Source organism: Eretmochelys imbricata, chromosome 6 (assembly GCF_965152235.1).
Source record: "Eretmochelys imbricata isolate rEreImb1 chromosome 6, rEreImb1.hap1, whole genome shotgun sequence".
Classification (NCBI taxonomy): domain Eukaryota; kingdom Metazoa; phylum Chordata; order Testudines; family Cheloniidae; genus Eretmochelys; species Eretmochelys imbricata.
The window spans coordinates 60,907,676-60,930,687 of NC_135577.1; the positions used below are offsets into that span (position 1 = coordinate 60,907,676).

At 41.7% G+C, this 23,012-nt stretch overlaps 1 protein-coding gene across 1 annotated transcript in view; it reads right to left on the reverse strand.

The window, feature by feature from the left end:
* Positions 1–6,397: 6,397 nt before the first annotated feature.
* MYBPC3 (myosin binding protein C3) overlaps positions 6,398–23,012 on the reverse strand; it is a 136,288-nt gene continuing 119,673 nt past the window's right edge. Inside the window, exons 31-35 of the mRNA XM_077819970.1 lie at positions 14,643–14,782; positions 13,904–14,063; positions 13,192–13,328; positions 8,605–8,791; positions 6,398–6,420 (exon numbers count right to left, since the gene is read on the reverse strand). Of these exons, the coding sequence (XP_077676096.1) occupies positions 6,398–6,420; positions 8,605–8,791; positions 13,192–13,328; positions 13,904–14,063; positions 14,643–14,782 (647 nt within the window). The remainder of the gene's footprint in view (positions 6,421–8,604; positions 8,792–13,191; positions 13,329–13,903; positions 14,064–14,642; positions 14,783–23,012) is intronic.

Here is a 23,012-nt window from a genome sequence, read left to right on the forward strand (position 1 = left end):
GGCATTCCTATTGACTTCAATAGGATGGAGCCCTGAGCATGTCTGTGCCAGAGACAAGAACACTTTTTTTTTTTTTACTCTCTCTTTTGCCTCAACCACAAGAGCATCTTTACATCCTTCAAATGCCAGTACACACTTACATCTCTTAATCTCTTCGTTATTTTAATATTTGCTCTTTTCAGGGAAATTGTGAAGTGTAGAGGATAGCTTCCTCCCTCCCTCCTCCTCCTGCTTCATACTTACCTTGGACATAGTGCTTTAGTTGCTAATACTGTAAACTAATCATTTATATTTAAGGTGCCCACCAATGCTTGTACACAGAGGACCAAATATCCATTATTGTTATAAAAAGGACCAATTTTTCTTTAGATGGTGTTTATTCCACTCAGGACTGTTTGGGACTAATGTACTGTTGGTTCCAAGCAGTAACTCATATGACCTATAATTATTCTGAAGAATCAGTTAGGGGGATCACTGCAGGGAAGCAATTATTCTCTTGGCAACATAAGTTTGCCCCCTCAGTAAAAAGTTTATATATTCAAAGTAAATGTCTTTCATGCTGCTTAGCTAAGTTCATTTGCTACTGCCTGCAATATGTTGATTCTCCTAGAGGACCTTAGTTTATCCATCTCATCTTCCCGGTAGCAGTGCTAATGTGTCCAACTGGATGCAGTGCTGAAAGCCTCCTTATGTATATTATAGCTAATACTAAGAAAACGGTACTTATGTCACTTCTGCCTAAAATATTCGGAAGCTCTTTTTACCTGGACAGTTTTCTCCTTTAGGTTCTCTTTTATTGAGTAATATTACTGTAAGGGTTCTGAATACAATGACAAACTCATCTTAATAAGGGACTGTATTATCTGATGTGTTTGTACAGCATGTAACACAAAGGGGCCATGGTGGGAGTGTGCACATCCTAAGACATTTTTAATTAGTTGCAATGTAACTCTGGTCACACCACCAGAAACTAATCAATTATGAGTAAGTAACAAAAAGAGGCTAGGTTTCAGAGTAACAGCCATGTTAGTCTGTATTCGCAAAAAGAAAAGGAGTACTTGTGGCACCTTAGAGACTAACCAATTTATTTGAGCATAAGCTTTCGTGAGCTACAGCTCACTTCATGCTGTAGCTCACAAAAGCTTATGCTCAAATAAATTGGTTAGTCTCTAAGGTGCCAAAAGTACTCCTTTTCATTTTGCAAAAAGAGGCTAAGGTGTCAATTCATGGCCTCAGAGTAGTAGTCAGGGAGCCTTAATTTCTTTGTCAATTGTACACCAGCCTAAAATATGTCAAGGGTTCAACACACAGAGAAGCTTATAGGAGAAGCTATAAAGAACCCATCTTTTCTCTCTAGTACAATACTGAAGGTTTAACTAGGATGAAACCCTAAAACAGCAGCATTTGTCTTACCACTCCACCTCACCTCAGCTTTCCAGGACGGCTGCAGGTGTCAGCATTTCAGTGTGATTTTCAGGATTTAGACACAGGAAGAGGATTCCCTCCAGCTATTATTTTCTTAGTTCTGTAGTACGGCAGAGATTGGATAGGAACTCATTACGATATCAAATTTATTTTGACACCTTCTTATGTAGAGCTATCAGCTCCGACTTGGCAGTAAGGGCCATTTAGGAGGGTCACCTTGAGATGAAGAACAAGATGTCTCTGTGCTTGTCTCCCCCCGCCCCTGCTTACTGCGTGAGGCTGTAGCCCATCTCTGGAACCCTGAGGAGGCTCCCCCAGGAGGCTGTCGCTTGTCGCTAGAATCTTGCAGAGGGCTCCATGAGGAGGCTGTCCCATTGCTGGAATCCTTTCTGGGCCCCGATGGCTGCCAGCTGCAGTCCCTTGGCCCCTGGGGCTGAAACAAAAATAGCCTTATTCATAATACAAGCTGTTGCTTTAAATTATAAGGGATTTCCTGATCCTGCTTGCGGTCTAGGAGGCTCTACAGGGAAGTGTGCAATCTGGGTCTTCTGCAGTCTGCAAAGAGCCGTTGTACAGCACAGTGGGGTGATCTGTGCCAGTCTGCCTTACTGAGCAGTCTGCTTTCTGTGTTTTTGGTTCTTGAGTGTTTAACTTTCTGGATTTTAACAAATAAAGTAGTGTTATGTTGCAATCTTCCGGAAAAAGTATCTTGTGTTTTTACCTAACATATCTGGTTGCATGCTGACTCTAACATCCCGCTCCATCCCCACAAAGGGGATGGGAAAAGAGACAAATGGTTAGGTTGAAGTTATGCTTCAGAATGTGAAATATACAGGAAATTAAGTATCAGAGGGGTAACTGTGTTAGTCTGTATCCACAAAAACAAGGAGGAGTCTGGTGGCATCTTAAAGACTAACAGATTTATTTGGGCATAAGCTTTTGCGGGCAAAGCTTATGCCCAAATAAATCTGTTAGTCTTTAAGATGCCACCGGACTCCTCACAGGAAATTAAGCAGATTTGGATCCCAGCAGGTCTGTTACTAGCCCATGAGTGATAACCAACTTCAAACTGTTACTAAGATGAACCTTCTCTGTATCTCATTTTCCATCTCCTTCATTGTCTAGCACCAGCCATGGGCACCTGGAAACCTTGACTACAGGAACAATCAATGCAAGAAGGGTTTAAAGTGGAGGCTGTTTTCTGCATCTTCTGCTGGGTGGAAAAGTCACGACCCGTTTTCAAGCGTTGAGGGCCACGTTACGTATCTCCCCAAGGGAGAGCATTTAGGTATTGGTGGGTTTAGAGGCCAAGCTTGGTGGGGCATTGGGGGCGGGGACCCCAGCTTTCTTGTCTCCAGCATTAGCAGGGGCCTTGACTATTTTTGATCTGAAAGGGGGGCGGGGAGACTGGAGAGTCCGACGCGGCTGCTCGAACGGCCTCTCCCGTGGAGGTCGCGCCCCGCCCTCCTCGTTCACGTTGCGCAGTCCCTCTAGTTCTCACGAGTCAGCCCCGCCCCGCCGCACGCACAGACCCGCGCTCCGGCGTGAGCCGCGGCCGCCCGCTTGCCGCGCTGTCGTCTAGGCGCATGCGCAGCCCCCGTTTCTGCGGTCCTCGGATACGGCTTGGAGTACTGCTTGGCTGCGGTCTTTCGCCCGGGGGGGGCGCGCGCTACCTCCAGGCGTGGCCGGGCTCCTCCCCGGGGGCGGGAGGGGGAGGCCCAGGGCCAGCCCCTTAGTCAGGGGGCCCGTTTCCTTCCCCTGGCAACACGCAAGGGCCGCCGGGCTCGCCCGTCCCAAGGAGGCTGAGCGCGGTGAGGACGCAACCGTCTTGATTCCCGCTCCCTGGCCAGCTTCCCGCCCTTCCTGGGGCACTCACGCGGGGCCCCGCCCTGCCCCTCCCGCTGGGGGACGTGCCTGGCCCGCCCGGCTTTAATGGTGCCATTGACGACAGTGGACGTTGGACTCAGCCACCTAAATAGCATGGTGATAAGTGCTTTAGAAATACAGATAGACTATAGGATATATAAATAGATACGTTCCTTAATTTCTGGATGAATTTTAAATGGACTATATATTGTGTTTCATGAGTAGTGTCCAAAGTAAAAGGCCACCAATAAGAACAAAGAAATGCTTCACTCTCTCCTTGACAATATTTAATAGAAAGTAGACTGCACAGGAACTTTACCTCTGTATTGTAAAAATCATTGCTTTATCTAAGAGTTTTAAATAGAAGAAGGGAGTGAATGAAAGGGGAGTTGTTGTCGGGGGGACGCAACTCCCCAGACATTGAGAGTGACCACAGGATGTCAGTCTTGCTTTGCAGTCTGACTTGGAAGCATAGAGATGATTGCACACAGGAGGCCGTTTGTCAGAAAATTTGTCACAGATTTTTCTATGTAGTTCCAGTGCTGGAAGTAGTCTGTGGTGAATGGTGGTAGTGGAATGTGGGTATGATATTTTCCTAGCTAGCTAGGTTTGTGACGTGTGGGTAGACATGCCACGTGGCATGTCAGTCAGTGCTTAAACAAGCATCAAGCATTTTTCAGTGTCTGAGGAGCTGCCAGCGTTTGGGTGTTAAAATCAATATTTTGCTTTATGAAACTCAACTATATTATGATGGCTATTTATTTTAACCCATTTGGATCACTATTAAATTTGCCCCCTATTATTGTTTGATTGAGAATTTGACAAGCAAATGCTATTTCATGTCTGCCCTGTCATGGAACTGCATTATCTTAAGAAGAGCCACTAAAAATTGTATAGGTAACCCATCCCAATTTGGTTTTGTACTCCAGAAACTAAAAATCTAAAAGCAGCAGCTCAACCAACTTAGTTAAAGGAGACTATGCACTAGCTATCATTAGTTTCTAGACTTCACATGTACTAGACGGTGAGGCCCTCCAGGCACAGAGCAGGCTTGTCTGTCTTTTTATCTTACGCCATTTGAAAGTACTATCACTGGTACCTAAGTTATCTGAGTTTTGTATTCTGACATTTATATAGTGGAATTTCATGAAGATGTTGTGTAGGTACAAACACATATCTCTGATGAAAGTGTCAAGGGAAATGCGTTTCTTGCAACTGCTGATGGAGCTGTCATAGTGAGTGAACATCCCCTTGTCTTTCATAAAATCAGTATGAGTATAGTCAGCAGATAAGAATTCGGTGGGAAAGTGCCATCTTCTTCAGGACTGTGAGTTAATTTTGTGAGTTTTTTTTAATCTTGCGCTAAAATGTAGCATGAGTTTACTACTTCTCCAAAACAATAATTCAGAGCACTTTTCAAATATTAATTAAGACAGTTTGTAAAGCACTTTGACCTCTTTCAGGCTAAAAGGTTAAGCTGCTGTTTATAATTTAGTCCTTTGTTTTCTACGGATGCTGTCAACATGGTTGCCAGAGGTGATGATTTGAGTCCACTTTACATTCAGTTTGTAAATTCTTTATGACATGGAGTGTCTCAATTTGTATGTGTGGTATCTAGTAAATTCAGATAAATAAGAGAGCTGGTCAGAAAATGGGAAAATATAAATATTTTTGCACAATATTTTTAATTGAAGTTTTCTAACCAACAAATAGTAATAAAGTTCATAGGAGATATCAGAAAAGCACCTCTTGTTTTAGAGGAATTGTGGTTGCTTATATATCCCTCCATGTTCTGATATGTGAATAAAATACCACTTAATCCAGCTGTCACTGCACAGGTATCTTTATTATGAAGATGTACTTCACAGTGTGGTACGATCTGCTGAGTCAGAAATACTCATCCATCAACACTGGTACATCTTGGAGGGGAGAACAGGAGCACTGAGTATTAATATGAAGAAACTGATGTAATTCTTTGCTAAAGCCTCATTTCCTGGATGGGTTTCCTCTCCCTGCCTTCTCTTGTTATGCCAGTGTAAAAGGAGAGTAATACCAAATCAGGGACTCTTAACTACCAATATAAGCTGAAAAAGATTACACAGTGCAAACTAGCAAGTTAGAAGCAGGAGACTCTGTTGGGGCAAAAGGGTTTGTTTGTTTTTTTAAAACTCATTCAAAAACCTAACTAAAGAACATAACTGTCTGGAAAAACATGTAAAAATAGTTTATAAACTTTGAAAAACCACAAATGATACAAAATTAAAAGCAGCTTTTGCTGAATTCATCATAAGCTTTGTGGTTTGAAATAGTCTTGTATGCTTTACTTCCTGACTGCATTTTTCAATGTCTCTCCTGAGACAGAAAGCTAGTTCTGAATTTAAGTTCTTTCATGATGTTTGTAATTCAATTGTAGTAATATCCGAAAAACAGGAGTTCATGCTAGTGTAATTTACCAAACCAGAAGATGATTAGTAAATAGTTGGCAGGGACTATCTTATATACAGCAAGCAGTGCGATAGCCTAGACTAGATATTCTCAAATAGTGCTCCATGGACAAGCTGGGATCTGTAGAGGCCTTCCTGAGTCCACAGGCGTAAACATTTTGAGAATCAGGTGTTGAAGGCTGGAAAAGGAAAGAGATCCCTGTGAGGTCTCTCTTTTATCTAGGGTCCTGTGGGGTAATAAAGTTGAAGCACTAGAACAAATGACCTGCTAGGTATTTCTGAGCAATACAAGTATTCCATCAAGAATTTTAGAATTCTGAAAGTGACAAAAGAGGAAAAGGAGAGGATTTATTTTAGCATTGAAGAGTTGATGTTAGTGTTTGTGCTCACTCGAGGGGTGGTGGATCAGTTTTGCATTTAGCTTTAATGTTTCTGTCCTAAAGGAGAACCTCTAATGTTAATGGAGAAAATATTTCTATTTCTCCTGCATGGTTATTAGGGACAATAACACTTCAACAATTCTGAGAAGGGAAACATGTGAAACTGTGTAGCTAAACAGAACATCTTTCTCCCCCATTAAATGACATTTTAAGATGCTCAGAGCTTTAGGTGTACATGGGTCTACCCATTATTCATTTTCTTCTTTTGTCCTTTCCTTCTCTTCAAATTCCAAGCCCAACACCACCTGAGACAGAAAGAGAAGAGAAGAGAGAGAGAGAGAGGTTGGTCACAAACAAGTGTGATGTTTATGATAACAATTTTATTTTTAAAAGTTTAAAGTGCATTGTACACTTTCAGATATATGTATGAACAACCATTTTTAAACTTAACATGATTTTTAAACTACTACATCCAGATACTATGTTACAAATTAGCCTTGTACTAATTCGTGGTACACATGGAACCACTGCTGTGATTCTCCTACACAAACAATTTTCAGTAAATTAAAAAAGGAAATGTTCCAGTAGGATTATTCCATTAGCCTTACAAATTGTTTAAGCCTGTGAGGGGCAGGAGAGTCTTTAATACCCTCTAACTTGAATGGGAGTCCAAAAAAGGCACTTTGCAGGAATATGATTTAAATGCAGTGATTTTAAAAAAATCATCTTATTGATTGACCCATAAACTGTGGATTTCCATAAATGGCTCTGAATGGACCTGTTTTCTACCTATCCAGCTTTATTCATCATTATTTTACCCAATGCTAACTAATTATTTTCCTTAAGTTATTTTGTTTCATACCTTGAATTGGTGATGAACTAAGGTTTAGAGTTTTACTGAGGTGCTGGAGGAGGTAAAAGAATTAAGAGTCAGTGAGACACACCATAGAAGCTGAACTGCAAAATTAAGACATAGCACTAATTAAAGCTTAAAAAAAGAGGATGGGGGCAGAGAGAGAGAATTTTACAGTGGTCATTTTCTCCCTCACAATCATGGGGAGACTTAACATGCCCAAGACAGACTCTAAGAAAAAGAGGACTTAAAATTTCAATTACTACGTTTTAAATATTTTTCCATGTTTAACAGGGGGTATTCCTTGTATACGCTTCCAAACATTTAACTTTGTCATTTGCATTCACTTTCAAATGTTCTGTCACTAAAATGCTTTCTACTGCAACTGTGAAGAGAGTGACCGTCTCTCTAGTGGCCATATACCACCTTTTTCTTCTTGGGCCATATTATTATTAATTTTAAAAAGAACACTGTACTTGCTTTTCTCCATTGAGGTGAACTACAGTTACTCTTGTTGCTTCTGTATTCAAATTACCACATTTTTGTCCTTATATTGGAATATAGTTGCACCATATTTTTTCTAGAGTTTTTGATTGTACGCATAACAGTTTTTAATGATGTAATACCATTTGGATTGGAAGAAGTCAATCTCCCTGTGTAGAAGGCACATCTCCACCAATCGCTATTCTGTACGCGTCCTTGTTGGCAGTTTGTTCTGTTTCTGAAATTTATTTGTATGCAAAGCACCATGCATGCTCATGGTACTTTATAACTCGTATTATGTTTTTTTTAACAATATTTAGCCTAAAATGTTCCCTTTTGCAGTGTAAGCATTTGTCTGACTTCAGCTAGTAGTGAAAATAAGTTATCAGTATCCTCTTTTATAATTGCTTGTAATGTAACAGAGCTTATATTTACATATTTTTGACAGCTATCGTATCTCATCACTTTTGAGGCTCTTAGGAATATCAGTTTTGAAATGTAGAGTATTGTCTATAGCAGCAGTTCTCAAACTGTGGATCAGGACCCCAAAGTGGGTCGCAACTCCATGTTAATGGAGTCACTCGGGCTGGCGTTAGACTTGCTGGGGCTGGGGCCCAAGCCCCAGCCCCACCGCCTGAGACCAAAGCCCAAGGGCGTCAGCCCGGGGCATCAGATCTCAGGCTTCAGCTTTGGCCCCCCTGCCCTGGGGCAGCAGGGCTCAGGCGGACTCAGGCTTTGGTCCCCCTTCCTGGGATCATCTAGTAATTTTTGTTGTCAGAAGCGGGTTGTGGTGCAATGAAGTTTGAGAACCTCTGGTCTATAGGACAGTGCTGTTGTCCACAGCGTACTGTTTATTAATTCAGCTTGTGACATTCATTCCAATGTCTCATGCCTTCTTCTGGAATATTAACAACAATGGGAGCTGAATAGCTCCCCATCTTCTTGCCCTATAGTACCTAACGTATAACAAAGTTCTACCACAGAATTCTACCATATTTTCACCTGTTCCTATGGAGACATTCACTTATTCAATGGACTTTAGCTTCTGCCCCCCAGATATCAACAATTTTTGCTTAAAGGGAAGCTGTGGTTTTTGGAGAAATTAATTATCCATTCATTTAAAGGAGAATATTGTCTACAGAAATCTGGTTACCTCTGACATCCAATCTGCACTCTATTTCAGCTTCACCACATTCATTCACAGCTTTACAAGTGTAAAAGCCTCCATCAAAGGGACTAGGCTTTCGGATCTCCAGGGTCAATACCCCTTGCTTGCTGAACATACGATACTTGGCATCTCCAGAGAGATCCACTTTGTTCTTGTACCAGAATATCTTTGGCTGAAGAACATAAAAACAAAAGTTAGGAAGTTGAAGATCTATGGCTGCCTGTGCAACCTTAATACAGCCCCCTTAGGTGCACTATGATACTATTTTTAATTACATGATTCCATACTGTTGTTTTCATGAGACCCTGACTCATTCACTACATCAGATGTACAATGCTCAGAAAATAGATAACTTAGCTTTTCAATATTTCTTTTTATCTTCATTCAGTGTGTAGCTCTGTATCTTGTTTACTGCACACTATACAAACCCTGCACTGTCTACAGAATTATTAATTCCCTCTTGGGCTTTTTTTTGGGTGCTCATCACCATAACATATGAGTGCTTTACAAACATGAATGGATTTATCCGCACAAGATGCCTGTGAGATGATATGGTATTATTAGTTCCATTTACAGATGAGGAACTGAGAGACAGAGATATTTTAGACCAAAATTGTGAGGCCTGCTAATTTTGCCTAACTTGAGGTATCTGGGGCCTGATTTTTTTCAGCATAATTAGCATTTTATATCATGTTCAAAGCATAGCTCCAGTTGACTTCAGTTGTAAGTGATCAGCACTTGTGCAAATCAGGCCCCTGGTGTCTCAAGTTGGGCATCCAGAAAAGGAGGAACACAGAAACTATGAAACTAGTGGGTAACTGTGGCAGATGAAAGCATAGAATTCAGTTCTCCATCATGGTATTCAGGTGTCTTAACTACCAGACCATCCTCCTGCAGTTGCTGTCTCATTCACTAAACACTTTCCAATTTCCTGCAGAAAACAGAGTTGTTTAGTACAAAACCCTGAGCACCATCCATCTTGTGCAGTGAATGAGGCAGAGGTCTTGTAGGAAAAAAGTATGTGATCATGTAATTAAAGGCTATAAAAATGTATACACATAAGAGGGCTGAATTAAGGTTGCATGGTCAGTCTAAGTTCTGGCATTTCGTAACTTTTGGGTTGAACCTTAACAGTTTTTAAACACAGTTTATCTTGTATGTAATTTCCTAGGTTTTTAAAAAAGCAAATGGAAAAAAAAAACTCCATGTGGAACCATATTAATCCATATGTGGTTTACCACTAGGATTCCACTTTTAAATCCTCACCACAGATCTCTACCATTTGAGGTATCTCAGTTCCTGGTAGACTCTGGGCCAGTCACTAAAAGGGGATGAGATACAGATTTTTATCAGTGAGTTTGCCACCTGTTTGCTGAGGACAAAGGAATGTTGGGACTTAGGAATCCTGAGTTCAGTTTTGGGTTTTGTAGGAGAGTGTTCTGTGGCTGTTACAGATTCTTTTGTCCCTGTTTCCTTCTACTTGTGTCCCCTACCATCTCCCCTGCTTCTGTCCCCCTCTGCTCAAATCCCCCAAGTCTGTCCCTGTCCACTTCTGCTCCTATCCCCTAGTCTGTTCCTCCTCCTTCCACCCTGCTCATCATCCCTCTGCTTCCTCCTTCTCTTTCATGCTGCCTGGGTGCCAGGAGGGGAAGCATTGTGAGTACAGGAGGGAAAGTCTCCCAAATCATAGAATCATAGAATATCAGGGTTGGAAGGGACCTCAGGAGGTCATCTAGTCCAACCCCCTGCTCAAAGCAGGACCAATCCCCAACTAAATCATCCCAGCCAGGGCTTTGTTAAGCCTGACCTTAAAAATATCTAAGGAAGGAGATTCCACCACCTCCCTAGGTAACCCATTCCAGTGCTTCACCACCCTCCTAGTGAAAAAGATTTTCCTAATATCCAACCTAAACCTCCCCCACTGCAACTTGAGACCATTACTCCTTGTTCTGTCATCTGCTACCACTGAGAATGGTCTAGATCCATCCTCTTTGGAACCCCCTTTCAGGTAGTTGAAAGCAGCTATCAAATCCCCCCACATTCTTCTCTTCCGCAGACTAAACAATCCCAGTTCCCTCAGCCTCTCCTCCTAAGTCATGTGTTCCAGTCCCCTAATCATTTTTGTTGCCCTCCGCTGGACGTTTTCCAATTTTTCCACATCGTTCTTGTAGTGTGGGGCCCCAAACTGGATACAGTACTCCAGATGAGGCCTCACCAATGTTGAATAGAGGGGAACAATCACGTCCCTCAATCTGCTGGCAATGCCCCTTCGTATACATCCCAAAATGCCATTGGCCTTCTTGGCAACAAGGGCACGCTGTTGACTCATATCCAGCTTCTCGTCCACTGTAACCTCTAGGTCCTTTTCTGCAGGACTGCTGCCGAGCCATTCGGTCCTTAGTCTGTAGCAGTGCATGGGATTCTTCTGTCCTTAGTAATGAGTAATCTCAGTTGTAGTGCATAGTATTGATAGCTGCATGTATGCAGGCTATCAAGTATGTTTGTTTCTGATACGTTTTTCCCTTCTGATTGCAGTGTGGGACTAAAGAAGGTCTTATATTTTTGCAACCAAGATGGTGGAATAAAAATTTAAATGAAAATAATGTTTCTTGCACTGTGACTCATGTTTATCCTCTGTCTCTAAACCCAGTGGAATCTTTAATGCAGCACTAGGATTTAAACAGTAAGAACCAAACCTTTGTGGCATCTGATTTGTTTTTAGAATTAGCAGCCTTGGGCCTCAGTGTCCTCATCTATAAAATTGGAATAATGGTACTGATCTCCTTTGTAAAGTGCTTTGAGATCTACTAATGAAAGGTATTATTATTACTATTTTGGTATTGTATGTCTTTGGCCTCGTCTGCTTGATGAGTCTCGTGCATTCATACTAGTCATGCTGAATCATATTAACGACACCTGCAGTTTTACTGTTCTTGAACAACTTTGTCCACCCTAGTATTTTTGTCAATAGCCCTCTTGCTCCTTCTGGATGTCCATCTGTGGCGGTTCAGTGATGAGACAGAGCACAGCTTTATGCAAGCAAGCAGGCTGGTCAGCGGAGATGGGCTGTTCTGTCCCCCGCCTTCCACCTTCTCCTTTTATTATATTTCTCCCCCTAAGCATTACACACTGCTACACAAAGGAATGTATGACGTTGATTCATATACTTAGTTACCATCCTTTAACTACTACAATCCTGGTTCTCAGGCCTTGAGCCCAGGCTAAGAAAGCCTCCCACAGTTGCTGTCCAAACAATCAAGTTCTCATGGTTCATATCTAGCCCTTGTCCTTGGATAGAGCAATGTGTGCATTGCTTCTACGAAACAGTCAGGGTGTGCCCCGCCTGCTTCCAGGTGGAATAGCTAAACATTAACCCTTCATCCATCTCATGTCACAGTGCTATCTGGGCATGAATATTGGCATCTGCCTAGTGGCAGCATGTTCATGGAATATACTTTATACCCGAGACATCTTTGATAGTGCTTTGACATTTTGATAACTCTATACTATCACCAGGAAGTGTTGTCTCTGAAAAAGATGCACAACAGCTGTCCAGTGTGTACAGAGCCATTTGTATGTGTCTTCTGGCAAGCATACAATTGGCATTGCAGGTGCAGAAAGGTGTCTTAGAGAGGCCACTTTGGAGTGATTGTTTGCACTGTGGGATGGCAGGATGAGCAGGGGTTTGCATCAATTGTGCTAACATGGGAGGAAGAATCATCCAAACGACTGACTCATTTAATGACCACAAAAAGCATAATCTGGGGTGTTTGTGAAAATCAGTGGTAACTGGAACAGTTGTGTATTGGATAGAAGATGAGTTTCAGGTGATTGAGGAGGAACAATTATTATTTAGCATGGTAAATTTCTTAAGTGTGTATAAGACCCTTTTCCCCCCAGTTCAGTCTGCTTTCAGAGATTGAATCTAATCTTAGCCTGTGCTTGATAGTCTTTCTGATGCTTTTTCCTAATATCCATCAATAAGGTACAAAGTACAGTTCACCCTGAATAGAGCTCAGCAAATAATTGAGAGTGAAGAAAGTGTTCCCTGCCTGAGATTTTTTTTTTTTTAATGCTGTCCCCTTGCGCATACATATTACAGCAGGGTATTTTACTACTTGATCACACAATCCGCATTTAGAAACACAAAAAGTTACATAGGTGCACTGAAGGTAATAGAAAAAGATGTATTTCCTTTGCATTCTGTTAAATGAATGGTATGTTGCGTTGTCCTTTGCTGTGCTGAAAGACCCAATTATAATATATACATGGAAGGGGCCAGAGTTAACATTGCTATGCCAACTGTAATTTTCAACGTCCTGACTTGGGCATTTAAAAACATAGGTTTCATGCTGTATCACTATATTGCTTTTGTTGGTGTTTAGGTTTTTCACAGGAACACTATTTAATTCTAGGGTGTGGAGGGATAGTATGGACTGGGATTGGTGTCCTATAATGTAGATCAATAATTGGAACAGTATAATTACATGAAGCTGGCATGGATTTTAGGGTAGTTATAGTAGGCTTTTGACTTGTCACAATTATATAGATGAAAACTATTGTAATCTGTACCTTGGGGCTTCCTCTTACAGCACAGCTGAGCGTAGCATTGTATCCAGAGATCACAGACCGGTTTACTAAGGGGTGAGTGAATTTGGGGGCTTCAGAGAAGTCATGCTCTTTGTAACTGGGTGGTTTATAAATGGTGCCTGCAATTCAAACAAACAGAGTAATCTGGTAAGAATTTTGTCTTAAATCTTGCCTAGTCAACACAGTCTACTTATAATTTTATTTTATCTATGTTGTTTTAGGAAAGCAGTAGTGTTAAAACATCAGTGTTGTCAACTTTTGTGATGTAATGAGGTATTTTTTCCTAAAAGCCCTAGCTCCTGGAGTGCTAGGATTATGTGAGAATCTGTTTTCATTTAAAAAATAAGTTTCTAGCTCTCATGGTTTCATGGAAAAGCTTGAAAGCATGTACTCTAAAGACTCAAAACCCAGAAGATAATAAGAACCCCAAAATTTGTTTTTAATTTAATGACTTCTGGGGGCCTGTCTCAGGATTCTTGTGGCTGAAAATAAAAAAATATGTCACCGTCTAATTGCATAAGGAGTCTTAAAAGATTAGAAGCTGTAAGTGCCCAGTGTTAAGTAATGAAAAAGTCTCTGCTCCTATGCCCAGTAATTCTGTACTCTGCTGTCTATAATATATTACTCAACTTGCTAACTGTGGCTTATCCATGAGTCAGTCTTTGTGACCTTTGTTTTGAAGAATGTGTGTTACCTGTCTTTTGTATGTAGGCAGGAGTTTTAGTTGTTGCAGCAGTTTCACTCAGGCCACACAAATTTTCACTGAAGACACGGAAATAATACTCATTCCCCATAATCAGGTCTGACACTATACAGTTGGTGCGTCGATAATGGTCAAAAACAGTGTACCATTCCTATAATGAGATTGTACATTGTTAGAAAAAGTAGACTATCTTGAAAAAGGTTTAAAGGGTCAGAGATGGTGCTAGTTGTCGTGCAGAGACCTTCCTTGTCAGTGTTAATGAAGAAGACAGCCTACCAAGCAACAGTGATTTTGGGAATGGATAACAATTCCTGATGGAGTAAGTGATAGCACACAGATTCCTTTAAGGGAAATTAAAAACCTTATATATTTTCTTACTTTGATCTTCATTCTGGCACAAAATTGTATATGTACGTGCATAAAACACAAAAGTTTCTATTCCTTATGGTTATTGCATATAAAAACTTTGTAAACTATTGTAGTCTGTCTTTCTAAGTCTTCAGAGACTGCTTTAGTGCCAATAATCACAGATGAAATCAACATGACTCTACTCAATTTCAACATGTCTGTTCATAACAAAATAAAAAACCATGTCAATTGATACAAGCCCTGAAAGTGAATATGTAGTTTCTGGTTCAGCATCCTACTTCCATGCTCTACCTGGTCCTACTCTTTTCCCACCCAATTTCAGTGACTTTAGGAATTATTGGCAAGCCTGAGTGTCTCTCACCATTGTCTTTTTGTCAGCCTTCTGGATTGTGTACCCTGAGATCTGTGCATTGCCATTATCTTGGGGTGGTTTCCACTCCAGAGCCACGTTGAATCCCCACACATCTATGATTTTCACATTCTGAGGTGGACCAGGTTTGTCTACAGAGGAAACAAGTCAGACAAATTCAGTTCTTGTTTCAGGATCTTTGATCTTCAGCATTTCCTTCCAAGCAGGAAAAAAATTGTTACTAAGTTGTGTAATTATCCCAAAGTAAAACACTTATTTTATGGAAAGTTGAAGTTGAAAATTAAAACATGAAAATAAAAAAAAAGTCAGTTAAGGTACCTGCACTATTCTTAATGCTATCCTTCTGCATGCTATTTAGAGTCAGGCAATCCATTTAACAAAAATAGGAGTCACCCAAACCTTAACTTATCCTTTGACTCAGACAAGAAGTTTTTGTGATGTTGGATGGGAGTTAACTCTTTTTGCCAGTCTTTCATTATACACAGTGTTCTCTGACTGAATTAATCAGTTTCTCAGTGAGAGGTCTTGTATGCACTGAGGGCAGTATGTTGAACCACCTAGGCAGTGGATCTATGTTTAGCTAGACTGATGAAGGCCAGACACTTTATTGGAGAGATTGTTAGTGTCTCACCTATGGGAGGGTAAAAGCAACGTTTAAACAAGCTGCAGTCCTGCCCTTGTTGAAGAAACCGGTGTTCTTCTTGAATATTGCCAAGTCTCTAACCTCCTGTCTCTGGGAACATCAACGAAAAGGTGGTGACAGGCCAACTCTAGCATCCAAAATCCTTAAACTCCTTGGATTGGTAGAATGGGTCCACACATTTCTTTCAGAGGGTGGCTGACTTCTTTTTTTTCTCCGAGTGACTCAGCTGAGTCCCACAAGACTGAGTTTTGTCACTGCTCTTTTACACAGTCTATTTAAAGCTGGTGAAACATTGTGATATATAGTGGCTACACTGTTATCAGTTTGCAGACAGTACTTAGATCTATTTCTTGTCTTCAGAAGTATTCAGTCATATCCATGCTGTCCCAGTGTCAGCCAGAGAGTGTGATTTGGATGGCTTTAACTCACTCCAAATAAGATTGAGTTGATGTGGATTGGCAGAGAGAAAGATTTTGAAGACCTTTAACCTGTCTCTTGATTGAGGGTATCTGCCCACCTACTGTTAAACTGGTTCATTCTCTTGGGTCTTTTTAGATTCATCACTGAACCAGACTCCCAGCTTTTATCAGTGACAGCAAATATTTTTTCATCCATGGCTGATCAAGAGGATAAGTACTTTAATATGCTTTCTTCACCATGTTTATCTGTGCCTCTTTTATACCTCTAGGCTAGATGAGTGCAATGCACTCTTTAGAGCTAACCATGAACTTTTGACTAATACAAAATGAGGTTCTCCACCTTCTGTCTATAGGTGGGCTGTCATGAGCATGTTACACCTGTGCGTTTCTCTTTTCCATAGCGGACAGTCATTTCTGGGTGAAATTCAAGATGCTAATTTTCTACAAAGCCCTATATGGGCCAGGTTCTTGTTATCTTAGAGAGCCCCATTTCCTCTTTGCCATCTGTATCACTTCAGCTATCTTTCACAAGGATGAAGCTTGCAGGAGGTGGAAGCCAGTGGGGGGGGGCTTTGTCTCTGGAATTTGCTCCTGTTGGAAATACTTCCAAGCCTAAACCTGACCACTTTTAAAATGTGCAGAATGGCATCAGGCTTTTCCACTATCATGTCCACCCTCAGACCCCCATGATATAATCAGGTGACTCATGAAGGAGTAAAACACACAGTCACACCTTAAACTGGATCATCTGTCTAGATGTGGACAAAGGAAACTGAAGGATTGACCTATATCTTGGGCAGTCCACTATAACCTTCGAATTGATATAAAAATGTGGGTATCATGCAGGAAGAAGGTTTTATCAGTAGTCTGCCCCTGTTCTATAAACTCATAGTCCCAGATAATTTCTGAAGCCTCCTCAGTGAAATCCATACCCAACTGAAGAACCAAGAACTGGAAGATCTGGTGAAACTTTGACCTTGTACACTGGCTTCTGCTGTTGACCACGCTGGTACCTAAAAGCACCCTTGCATTCATCCCAGCACATCATTGTGGATTTCTGAGAAGATGGAGCAGTAGGAAAGGAAACTAATGACACTGACAGAAAACTGGCAGTTAAACTCCAGCACAAGATTTTTCTCTACTCTAGCTAATATATCGTCAACTTTACATGTAACACCCTGTAAAATTTCCCAGATTGTGAACCACCTTGTTAACGCAAACTGCTTCCTCATATCCCAGCAACAAATTCCTTTCAAAGACCTGTCAACATTATAAGATCAGGACACCAACAGTTATTCATGAGACTTAAAAGACCTTTCCCCTTCCAAGGAATTTAGCTCCTTCACATAGCAAGAAACTATAGGACTGCTGGAAGAAATCTGATTCACTACTGACTGTTGATCTGTGCCCATCATGGGCTAGTTAAAGACATCTGAGGACTCTTACAGAGATTGTCAACTCCACACCACCTTTGATGAGAGAAAGCTACCATCCACCTTAAAGCATACCACTATCTGGCTTATTTACATTTAACTTTGACTTAACAAACTACTGCTTGTTGATTGACCTCTCATTTTTGAGCAAATTAACTTAGAAACTAGCTACAGGCTGCCTCCAAACACACCTATTACCAATATTCTGCATCCCTGCAACCTGGTTTAAGGCCAAGCCAGAACCACAATAGCATTGGTAGCACTGAAAGATGATCTCCTCCTGCCTGCAAACTGCAGAAAGTTCTTGCTCTTATTTCTGGATGTGTCTGTGGCATTTCTACATAGATCACATTATTGTCCAGGGGTGCTAGAACAATTTTTATAGTGGGGTTGCTGAGAGTCATTGAATCAAACTGTAAATATTCCATTTGTTATAATGGAAACCACTTCAAGCCAGGGGATCTGAAAGCATCCCCAGGACCCCTAGTTCCAGCACCTATGCTACTGTCCTGCCTAAGAGACGGCAGGAACCCCTTGTAAAGTGCTGAAATGGCTCCATTTCTTCCTTTCAAGACAACAACAGAGTGTGGTGATGGAAAACTGCTCTTTTATCTCTGGAGCATTCAGGAAGTCCCATAAAGATTGATTCTCTCCTCCATCCTTCTTAACATATACCCAGAGTTGTTAAGGGAAATTATGAGACATTGTTTTAAATGCCAGCAATATGCAGACAGCCCCCAATTTTAAGTTTTCCTTTGCCTTTTGACACAAATAGAATGATTTTCTAGCCCCCCTCACTGCCTGGCTGAATAAGAGATGAGAATTCTGTACTACCATGAATAGAAAAGAATCACAAAGGACTGAGTCAAAGGTTATTTATATTTGGAGCTTTCAAATGATCCAACTGTTGTTTGCTGGTAACACTTCTGCACCCTCAAGAGCAGTGTGAAGTGATGATTTGGAATGTACATTCCAGACACAGAGTAGAAAATACATCTAAATGCATTTAACTAAAAAGGCTCCTGGAATTTTGGGGAAATGATTGGTAAAAGTACAGAACTGTATTTCCATTTTAGTTTCCAGGCTCTGTAAAATATAGATACTTCTGCCATCTCACAGGGTATCGTGAAAGAGTAATTCAGTGTTTGTGATGTGTTCAGCTACTACAGTGGTTCTGACTTTGATTTTTGTAGCCATTTCAAAAATCAGTTTGAGTGGAGAAGTCGCAACTAGTCATGTAATGGATAAAAATTACAACTCTGTGTAATGAATAAAAATACCTAGGGATGCAAAGATAGGGCAAAAAATTGACAGAGCCAGAATTGAGATGAATTGGCTAAGTGAAACAAGCCAATACTGTGGAGGACTGTTTTGTGTAATTGAAGTCTATAAGGGATGATATTCTACAGAACAGTGATAAATTCAACCCTTAAACCAACCTAAGTGGATTGCTAGGTATACTGTGGCTTTCTGTGCCAAAGCATAGTATACGAACTCACTTCGCAGGCATACATGAGCCACCAAGGCTACGCTGAAATAAGGCAAAAACAGTTAAAGCCAGCTATTTCCAGCTGTTAATCTTTGGAGCTGAGCTGCAGGTTGGATGAAGGCTTCGCTCTTGCTCGTTCTCCACCCTCTCTTTCACACCAGCAGTTCAGAGTAAAACCCTTCCACCTCCACATCTATCAACAACTGCCTTAATTCTTTTTCGTCTCTCTTTCTGAAGTACAGAACATAGAAACAGCGATAGCAGCAGCACTGCCCATCAAAAGTGGAAATGTGTCATATTGGATTGGAAGTTTTAAAAACCGCAATCTGCTATACCAAGAAAATTGTCAACCTGTCATTTCTATATTGAATAACACCTCCATATTCATCTGAATATAACAATTCTACACCATATGCCTATGTATCTGCCTGTGTGTAAAACGTCTACAGCAACCCCACTACTTGTGAATCTACCAGTACCTAACAATATTGGACCAGATGACTGTTATATTTGTTTAGAAATTATTCATTTGTGTTCTTATCTGTATATACTCAAATGAATACATTCTAAACAATTTCTCCTTTGTTTCTAATTTGACACCAAAGGCTGGTGTTAATAGCAGGAAGTTTGTGTGATGCTTGCAGACCAGGTGCCAGCTCATGCCAAGGACTTTAGGCCCCAACTGAACACTGATGAATGCCTAGCTGGAAACCTGTCTGGCTCACCTGTGTGTTAGTATTATTAAAATAGTATTTAGACTTTATGAAATGGTTGTAGGATGCTGCATGTATTTATCTCACTTCAGGTTATATTAGGGTATGCATTGCAAACCTCTAACTATGACCTGGTCTACACTACAGAACTAGGTCGATGCAAAGCAGCTTATGTTGACCTAAGTATGTAAATGTCTACATTAAATTTCACTCCCGCCGATGTAACTGCCCCACTACGCTGACTTAATAAGTCCAATTCCGCAAGAGGCATAGAGTCAATGTCGATGTAGTTAGGTTGTCGCAGTGTCAGTGTAGACGCTGCATTGCTTACATCAACTTTTACTGGCTTTCAGAAACTGTCCCACAATGCCCCATACTGACAGCACAGTTGGTACAAGTGCTCCTGGTGAGGATGCTCACTGCCAACACAAGGAGCAAAGTGTAAATACGCACCAGCGATGTAATTACTGCGGCAGCTGTATGCTGATGTATGTGAGGTCGACTTAATTTTGTAGCATAGACATGTCCTGTAACTCACCAAATAGGAAAGAAGCATTAATTAATGTAAAGGCTGGATTCCTACCAAAGATGCTGGGTCCTGCACACAAGAAGGTCCATTGAAACCAAATGAGCCATTGTGAAACATTAAAGGACAAAGACTGTGGATTGCTCCCCGACATCCATGAAGAGGAGATGTGCACGAGGATTCGTCCCATGAGCTTGGACTATGGGGGAAGGGAATAAAAATTCCTGACAAGAAGAAACTGGGTCTGTATGCTGCTTGGACTTTGAGAGGTCAAGATTTCTAAGCATAATCATAGAATATCAGGGTTGGAAGGGACCTCAGGAGGTCATCTAGACCAACCCTGCTCAAAGCAGGACCAATCCCCAACTAAATCATCCCAGCCAGGGCTTTGTCAAGCCTGACCTTAAAAATATCTCAGGAACGAGATTCCACCACCTCCCTAGGTAACGCATTCCAATGTTTCTCCACCCTCCAAGTGAAAAAGTTTTTCCTAATATCCAACCTAAACCTCCCCCACTGCAACTTGAGAGCATTACTCCTTGTTCTGTCATCAGCTACCACTGAGAACAGTCTAGATCCATCCTCTTTGGAACCCCCTTTCAGGTAGCTGAAAGCAGCTATCAAATCCCCCCTCATTGTTCTTTTCCGCAGACTAAACAATCCCAGTTCCCTCAGCCACTCCTCATAAGTTATGTGTTCCAGACCCCTAATCATTTTTGTTGCTCTCCGCTGGACGTTTTCCAATTTTTCCACATCCTTCTTGTAGTGTGGGGCCCCAAACTGGACACAGTACTCCAGATGAGGCCTCACCAATGTTGAATAGAGGGGAATGATCACATCCCTCTATCTGCTGGCAATCTACTTATACATCCCAAAATGCCATTGGCCTTCTTGGCAACAAGGGCACACTGTTGACTCATATCCAGCTTCTCGTCCACTGTAACCCCTAGGTCCTTTTCTGCAGAACTGCTGCCGAGCCATTCGGTCCCTAGTCTGTAGCGGTGCATGGGATTCTTCCGTCCTAAGTGCAGGACTCTGCACTTGTCCTTGTTGAACCTCATCAGATTTCTTTTGGCCCAATCCTCTAATTTGTCTAGGGCCCTCTGTATCCTATCCCTACCCTCCAGCATATCTACCTCTCCTCCCAGTTTAGTGTCATCTGAAAACTTGCTGAGGGTGCAATCCACACCATCCTCCAGATCATTTATGAAGATATTGAACAAAACCGGCCCGAGGACCGACCCTTGGGGCACTCCACTTGATACTGGCTGCCAACTAGACATGGAGCCATTGATCACTACCTGTTGAGCCTGACAATCTAGCCAACTTTCTGTCCATCTTATAGTCCATTCATCCAGCCCATACTTCTTTAACTTGCTGGCAAGAATACTGTGGGAGATCGTGTCAAAAGCTTTGCTAAAGTCAAGGAACAACACGTCCACCACTTTCCCCTCATCCACAGAGCCAGTTGTCTCGTCATAGAAGGCAATTAGATTAGTCAGGCATGACTTGCCCTTGGTGAATCCATGCTGACTGTTCCTGATTACTTTCCTCTCCTCTAAATGCTTCAGAATTGATTCCTTGAGGACCTGCTCCATGATTTTTCCAGGGACTGAGGTGAGGCTGACTGGCCTGTAGTTCCCAGGATCCTCCTCCTTCCCTTTTTAAAGATGGGCACTACATTAGCCTTTTTCCAGTCGTCCGGGACTTCCCCCGATCGCCATGAGTTTTCAAAGATAATGGCCAATGGCTCTGTAGTCACATCCACCAACTCCTTTAGCAGTCTCGGATACAGCGCATCTGGCCCCATGGACTTGTGCTCGTCCAGCTTTTCTAAATAGTCCCGAACCACTTCTTTCTCCACAGAGCGCTGATCACCTCCCCATTTTATGCTTCCCAGTGCAGTAGTCTGGGAGCTGACCTTGTTCATGAAGACGGAGGCAAAAAAAGCATTGAGTACATTAGCTTTTTCCACATCCTCTGTCACTAGGTTGCTTCCCTCATTCAGTAAGGGGCCCACACTTTGCTTGACTTTCTTCTTGTTGCTAACATACCTGAAGAAACCCTTCTTGTTACTCTTAACATCTCTTGCTAGCTGCAACTCCTGGTGTGATTTGGCCTTCCTGATTTCACTCCTGCATGCCCGAGCAATATTTTTATACTCTTCCCTCGTCATTTGTCCAATCTTCCACTTCTTGTGAGCTTCTTTTTTGTGTTCAAGATCAGCAAGGATTTCACTCTTAAGCCAAGCTGGTCGCCTGCCATATTTACTATTCTTTCTACATATCGGGATGGTTTGTCCCTGTTACGTCAATAAAGATTCTTTAAAATACAGCCAGCTCTCCTGGACTCCTTTCCCCCTCATGTTATTCTCCCAGGGGATCCTGCCCATCAGTTCCCTGAGGGAGTCAAAGTCTGGTTTCTGAAGTCCAGGGTCCGTATTCTGCTGCTCTCCTTTCTTCCCTGTGTCAGGATCCTAAACTCGACCATCTCATGGTCACTGCCTCCCAGGTTCCCATCCACTTTAGCTTCCCCTACTAATTCTTCCCAGTTTGTGAGCAGCAGGTCAAGAAGAGCTCTGCCCCATTTGGTTCCTCCAGCTCTTGCACCAGGAACTTGTCCCCAACCCTTTCCAAAAACTTCTTGGATTGTCTGTGCACCGCTGTATTGCTCTCCCAACAGATATCAGGGTGATCGCAGGCCCTGGTTCTCATGGGAGACTTCAATCTAGTAACTTCCAGGATAATCTCGGGATCCTCAGTGCTTGGCCTGGCTTATGATAGAAGCTTCTACCATCCTTTGAATTTAAGACTGTAACTCATTTGTGTATGTATGTTTACCTGCTTTAACCTTGTTAATAAATCTTTAGTTAATGTATTATAGGATTGGCTACAAGCATTTTCTTGGGTGTAAGATCTAAGGTGCGATTGACCTGCGACAAGTGACTGGTCCTTTGGGACTGGGAGTAACTTGAATATTATTGTGATTTTTGGTGTAAGGGACCATCTATCACAACGGCAGGCTTACCTGGCAATATAGACTAAAGTACCCAAATGGACTCTCTCTGACTCTGTATTAAGGCTGTTACAGTGCTTGAGGAGTTCACACTTGATACTTGGTTGCTGAAATCTAAGTATA